At 42.0% G+C, this 6,731-nt stretch overlaps 1 protein-coding gene across 1 annotated transcript; it reads right to left on the reverse strand.

The window, feature by feature from the left end:
• Positions 1-2,142: 2,142 nt before the first annotated feature.
• On the reverse strand, positions 2,143-5,100 carry nanos1 (nanos homolog 1). The gene has a single exon (XM_060885511.1). It carries the CDS (start codon positions 4,474-4,476, stop codon positions 3,745-3,747), a length of 732 nt encoding a protein of 243 aa, XP_060741494.1. The 5' UTR covers positions 4,477-5,100; the 3' UTR covers positions 2,143-3,744.
• Between the last annotated feature and the right edge of the window lie 1,631 nt (positions 5,101-6,731).

The following is a 6,731-nucleotide window of genomic DNA, read 5'->3' on the forward strand; positions in this document are numbered from 1 at the left end:
CGGTAGAAAATGAATGAATGAATGAATGAATGAATGAATGAATGATCTTGGTGGTTAAATCTGGACCAAATCATTTTTTATCTTAGAATTTTTACACAACCATGCTTTAAATTCACATGTTACTATAGTATCAGTTATGTATTTTAGTCTTCCTGGATTGAATGTGAAAAGGAAACTATAATCCCATGATCACATAATGTTACTGTAGGAGACTGTAGAGTGCATGCCTTATGCCTTATAAGCTGAGACAACCTGTAAGACATGACCAGTTGTTTTTACCTCAAGCTGTAACATAGCGTGGACAGAAACAAGAACACTAATGCTGAGGTTGAGCATGAACAGTCATTTGTTAGAGGTAGAAAGCTAGTTTAGCTTATGTGTTCCTAGCCTGGGCAGTTTTTAAGACTGAAAATATCTTTTATATTGAACTACTATTTTATTGTTTGTGTTATATATATTACTGGAAAGTACATTATATGAGCAAAGGTTTGTGGACAAATCCAATCCATATGTTCTTGTTGAATATTGCATTCCACACTGAGTCCCCCTTTGTTATTATAATAAGCTCCTCTCTTCTGGGAAGGCTTTCAATATTTTTGGAGTGTGGCTATGGGAATTTGTGCCTCATTTCAGCCACAAGAGCATTAGTAAGGTCAGGCTCTGATGTCAGATGGTTCAAAGTTGGTGTTCCAGTTCATCCCAAAGATGTTCAGTGGGGTTGAACTCAGGGCTATGTGCAGGCCGCTGAAGTACTCCAGCCTGGGTAAACCAGGTCTTTAAGAACCTCACATTGCTGGAACAAGTTTGGACCTCTTTGTTTTAGTGAAGGAAAATCTTAATGCTAAAGAATATAAAGACATTCTGGGTTGTTTTCCAGATTTTTGATAACAGATTGAGGAATACCTGTGATGGTCAGGTATCCATAAAGTTAAATTCTCTGTGTTACTGATCAGTAGGTCAGGGTCTATAGTTTAAGGCTTGATTAAGGCGCTTAACCCTTTCTGCTCCAAAAGCTCTGTATCGGGTCTATAACCCTGACCCCAGGGGAAGAGAGGAATTTCACTTGAATAAAGACTTCTTCTTCAATACCCTAGGTATTATGATTATCATTATCATGATTTGGCAAAAAAACATTTATTTATTTTTTTTTTGCCAAAATATTGCCATGTTAGGATATAAAATGTTGACAGACTCTTACCCAAAAAGACTGAAGGTTGTAATAAAATGTAATAAAAGGTGCTTCAAAAAACATTAGTTAAGGGGTGTGCACAATTATACAAGTAGGCTATTTTAAGTGTTTTACTTATTCTTTTTTCCCATATGGTTTTCTGTTAATTTGTAGAAAGTGGAAAAAGTACTTTCATGATATATAGGTTTAATTTTTTTTGGCACAGAAACCTGCTATTTTAGACTCTATATAAATATATAATAATATATAATATCTAAAAGCTTTTGGACAGAGGTGTCTCACATTGTGTGTGTGTGTGTGTGTGTTTCACCAGGCTACTGTCCACTGTAATAAAAATCTCTGCTGTACTTAGTATCCATCTATTTTTAATGAAGTGTCTCAGCTGTGTGTGTGGTTTTGCACATTAGTGTGTGACAGAGGGGAAAAGTGGTATGCAGGCCTTTAGGTTTGACGGGACTTGCTGAGAGAAAGAAAAAAAGAGAGAAAACAGAACACTGCCCTTTGCCCTCTTTGCTTCCTTTCTTCTGAAGTGAACGGAAGATATGAGCTGACAGCTAATCTCATTCTCCTGGGGGAAGTAAAGTTAGACACTCAAGTTAACAAAATCACACTGCAAAAATAGAAACGGCACCACTTGCTCTTCTGTAGGCAGCTTTTCTTAACCTTGAGGCCTGCTCTCTGTCTCTCGTTCTCTTTCCCTCTCTTCCGTTCTGACTGTGAGCTGAAACTGTGCAACTACATCACATTAGATCAGTGGAAAAGTGTTTGGCCGGGTCTGTTAACAGACAACTGACAGTGTTCTGCTCTAAACAACACTCAAAATATGTAGGACACGTTGACTGCATGGAGTAATGCATTTGACAAGCAATTTATTTCTCTACTGAATTCATTCCCTTTCCACAGCTGCTAACAGCAAAATTATGACAAAATATAAATAACAAAATCTGACAGTGTTTCTTTTTTAGTCTTCTTTTAATTTAATTACAAACTTCAGTTAAAAGTGGCAAATTGTCTAAATTTTTCAACATATTCCATTTTATCTTTCACTCATCAAGAATGTAACATTGAACAACTGAAAAATATGTATGATATTTTGTCATTATATTCAGCCATCACCTATTGGCAGAAAATGCTAAGAGCTTGTTGGAATGCAATGAAAGAAAAATACAATTATGTTATACAAAGATCAAAAATACTATTAAAAACCCTTATTATAAATGGCAGCGCTATATTAATAAACTGCTATTGACATTTTACATGTAAGTACAAAATATTGTTGAGGTAGCACCCTCTAAAGTCACTTTTTAAATGTTAAAATACTGAATAGACATGACTTGACTTTTTTTTTATTTACATTACAGCAAATCTATGTTCCGTACTTCATTACAATTGAATTCCTTTGGTAAACAAATGGTCAGACCATGTGCAGTCCTGCATGTTTAAATTGTACATTCACAACATTTTTGCATCATTCTTTTGGGTTCATTTTTTTTACATAATGCAAAAAAGGGGGCAAATGCATTGTTTTACAAAAAAAAGCTTTTTTTATTAAGAACATTCATTCCGTTCTGTTCCACCACTGACCCTTGGAGAGTTATCAGACTGCATTATTTTATAACTCACCCGCTATTTCCTCTGCAGCTCTCCTGTGATGGTTTTCAGGGTAAAAAGGTCAAGTGTGAAAGCTTGGTGCACAAGGGCAGCTCCGGCACCAGACAGGTCCCCTCAAGACGCATTCTCCAGTGTGTGTGTGTTCCCCTTTCTTGGGGTGTAAACATTAGCAGGGCACCTTGTATTGGCCTAATGAAGACATCTCGAAAGGGGTCTGGCTGAAAGACTAGCCCACACCCATCTCTGTCAGTGGGGCTCATAGGCCAGTTTGGCTGGGCATCTACTCATTATGAGGTTATGCTAAGACCATGTAAGGTCCAACAGAGATCCCATTGTGTTTCTGAGCTTGGTGTTTTTTTTTTTTCTTCTCTTCCTCACCCATATCAAATGTCAGCTTGGGAGGGAAGGAAAGCATGTGGTGGAGTGTAGGAAGAAAGGAATGGGCTAAATAAACCAAACCAAACTCAGAGAGGAAACTTCAGCAGATTGCAAATGAAACATTCTCAAGATGGCAAACTTAACTTTGGTTTAAAAGACATAACACAATGTGTAAGCTTGGCTTACAGTAAAGAAAATACGTATTTGCTCTGATGTGTATGCTAACATTCATGCCCATTTAAACAAACAAACAAAAAATACCATCTTTTATTTATATAAACGTGACTGAATATGAACTGATAAACATCTAAGACACACGTGGAAAAAAGAGATTTTTTTTATGAATAAAGTATACAATAAACTATGGAAATAAAGCATCTATAAAAATATAAAGGATTTTTTTAAACACAAAAACATTGATATCTTATTTGTTTAATAAATCCTACAGTCTAGCAAGTTAAGACTCGGAAAGCCGCGATTGGAACAGTCAACTGGAAAAAAAGGTTCAGTGCAATAAATGTAGGTGATTTATTTACTGAGCGCGTGTAGATTGGTGCTTTTTTCTTTTAGAAGATTTTGACGCGCTTACCGCCCACAGCCCGGCCTCCTTTGAGCGCTCGGGGCGCAGGCTGCTCCTTGGACAGCGGACAGTACTTGATGGTGTGCGCGTTGTCGCCGTTGGCACTGCACAGCGGGCACGTGTATGCGCGCAGGATCGGGCACACCACGCGGCCGTCGGGCGCCTTCAGCACGTGCGAGCCGTACACCTCTTCAGGCGCGCCGTTATTCCGACAGAACACGCAGATCTTGGGCTCCTGCTTGGCGCGCGCCGCCGCCGTCTTACGCACCTTTCTATCCGCGCCGAACAGCTCAAAAGCCGCGAAACTTCCGCCTCCTCCTCCTCCTCCGAAGCCCGCGTCGCGCTCATGCCCTACAATCCCCACGCCGTGGCTACGGAACGGACCGAGCCCCGAGAATCGTTCCTTGAGCTCAAGCAGGGAAGGTGGCGGAGGGCTTGCGGGAGGACAGCAGCAGCCGCACGACGAGGAAGAGGAGCAGCACGAGGAAGAGCAGCAGCAGTAGTCCAAGTGCGCGGCGCACGGGCACGGCGCCGAGTCGTCCAGGCCCAGTGTGGCTTTCAGAGACTCCGTGATGGAGTTGGGGCTCGCTCCGCCGCCGGGACCGCGCTTGCTGCTCTGCGTCACCAGCGTGGACAGGCCCAGATAGTCGTTCCAGAAGTTGAACGTGTAGTCATAGGACGTGCGCGCGCTTAAGTAGCTGTGGTTTAAAAAATCCATCTCGCTTTTCCCCTGACTCCCGAGCGGCGCGGCGGCGCCTCTCTGTGCAGGATAAAACGGAGAATATATATTCCGTCTCGAGTGAAACGGCAAGTAACTAACAGATGTAGTCAGGTCCAGCGCTTGTCTTGGGTATTTCGGGCTGCGCGCGAGGCTGCTGGTTATAAGCCTGGGGAAGGAGCGGAGAGAGGGGCGGGGCTCTTTGCGCCTCGAGTTTGGGAGCAGATCAACAGCGTGATTTCTTCAGCACGATCTAAAGCCCTCAAAAGGGAAACGACTCCGCAAGAAAGAAAAAAAAACGAGAATTACCGCAACTTTGCAACTTTACGATGTTAAACCAAGCATAAAGCGTGTTAGCTGCAGTATTCCTGACATCCCTAATAGAAATACACAGAGAGATGAGAACAGAAACTCGCATTACGATTATGCACGCTTGAGTTTGAAACGTTACACAACTGCGTTATATTTTTCTGCGTAAAATGTTATTCCATCGTGATCCACGACCCCTCCCTACCTGCTTCCAACACAAGCCTTATTTCTGACTATTGCCACCAGCAATCCGTGTTCCCTACAGCAAAATACAGGGAACGGACACGAGCTATTTTGCGCAAATGGCTCTTATGAAACACTAGCAGCCAAAGCCGCTGGGACTGCGTGCTTGTGTGCGCGAACGCGCGCTGCTCTTTGTTCTTTGAGCGCGCGGCTATCGCACCTGCGCAAAGCAGTAAACTTCATGCAACAAATATGTTACAAACCTTAAAACTCCTCTTCAGTCAAACGTGAAAGCGCATCTATATGATAAAACATAGACATATTAGTGCGTGCCAGCTGTCTTTCGCTTTCCACGAAAAGAAAGCATTCATTATAGCAGTAATCATGTTATTAGGGGTAGAACTCTTACACCTGTTAGTGATTCTTGATGCTTGTCCACACACTACAGACCTTTCTCTGCAGCACAGCACTTAACCGAGCCTGGAGCTGGTGTATCATTTGGAGTTAAATGGCCTAAGCTCAGATGTCAGTAGATTTGCTCGGGTCCTGCAGTTCTATTTTTGATGGGGTGCCCGCTGTGGTCTTGGATCTTAGTGAAGGGCTGTTGTGCTGGAAGGCTTTTGTTCTACAAGCTCCTGGCTCAATGCAAGCATACTGAACTAGACTGGAGCCATCTCTCTCTCTCTCTCTCTCTCTCTCTCTCTCTCTCTCTCTCTCTCTCTCTCTCTCTCTCTCTGGCCCAAATCCTGGTACCACAGAGAAACTTGTAATAAGGGTCTGGCGAGATTAAGTCATCTCAAAGTAAACAAAAGACTGCTTTGCATTTTTGTGCTTTGTTTAACACACCAAGAGAGGGTGGGTGACATGGGGCACAGGCACAAGCACAGTCACAGGTGCAGGCCAGATGAACACTAAAGATGCACGCTAAAGAAGTGCATGTTCTTAAGCCACTCTCTTTCTCTGTGTATGCATCTTGCTCCATCTCTCTAGCACGTGCATTATAAATACTGTTTTCAGCCTGCCATAGAGACGTAATGATTAATGCACTTCAAATTGTGGGCTTGTTTTTTTTGTTAATTCCCCTCTGTGGAGTATGTAACAGAAATAATGCAGCGTTTCTGCAGTGGCATCCTTGCACCACTGGGGGTCTATGTGAGCTGAGTATAACATTACAGGGATGATGTCATTGGGCATCCTGTAAGGCATTAATTTACATAATAAGAGACGTGTAAGAACAAAACACACACACACACACACACACACACACACACACACACACACACACACACACACACACACACACACACTTTTGCTGCTCAGTTATACAGGAAATTTAGCAAGTAATGTAGCACAACATTAAACAACACCTAATGTATTACTGCATCCTTTAGTACACTCAGTTTAAGATTCTAACGACAATTTTTATGGTAGATAAAAAAGCGAATAGTTGGACAAAGTGAGGAGAAAACCTCTAGCTCTGCACTGTATTCTGTATTGATGAGCTGATGGCTACGTAATGACAACTTTATCACTATTGCTGCTATTCCCAGTGATGCTCTCTATGGGTCTTGAGTAATGTATATGTCAATAATTGTGTTTCATTCTCCGTGAAAGATAAAACTACCTTCAGCCCACAAGACCGTCTTCTTCTATCATGATGAATTATACTTCTCTGGAATGTGAACATGAGGCTCCCAGAGCATCGCTACCACAACAGGCACCGTATTTCTAATTAAAAGTGAAAGAGAGCTTTTTGAAGCCCA

The sequence above is a fragment of the Tachysurus vachellii genome, chromosome 13, assembly GCF_030014155.1.
Source record: "Tachysurus vachellii isolate PV-2020 chromosome 13, HZAU_Pvac_v1, whole genome shotgun sequence".
NCBI classification, from domain to species: Eukaryota; Metazoa; Chordata; class Actinopteri; order Siluriformes; family Bagridae; genus Tachysurus; species Tachysurus vachellii.

Bases quoted from the DNA above. Each gene is read 5' to 3' on its own strand.
- nanos1 (XM_060885511.1), bottom strand. From the start codon at position 4,476: ATGGATTTTTTAAACCACAGCTACTTAAGCGCGCGCACGTCCTATGAC.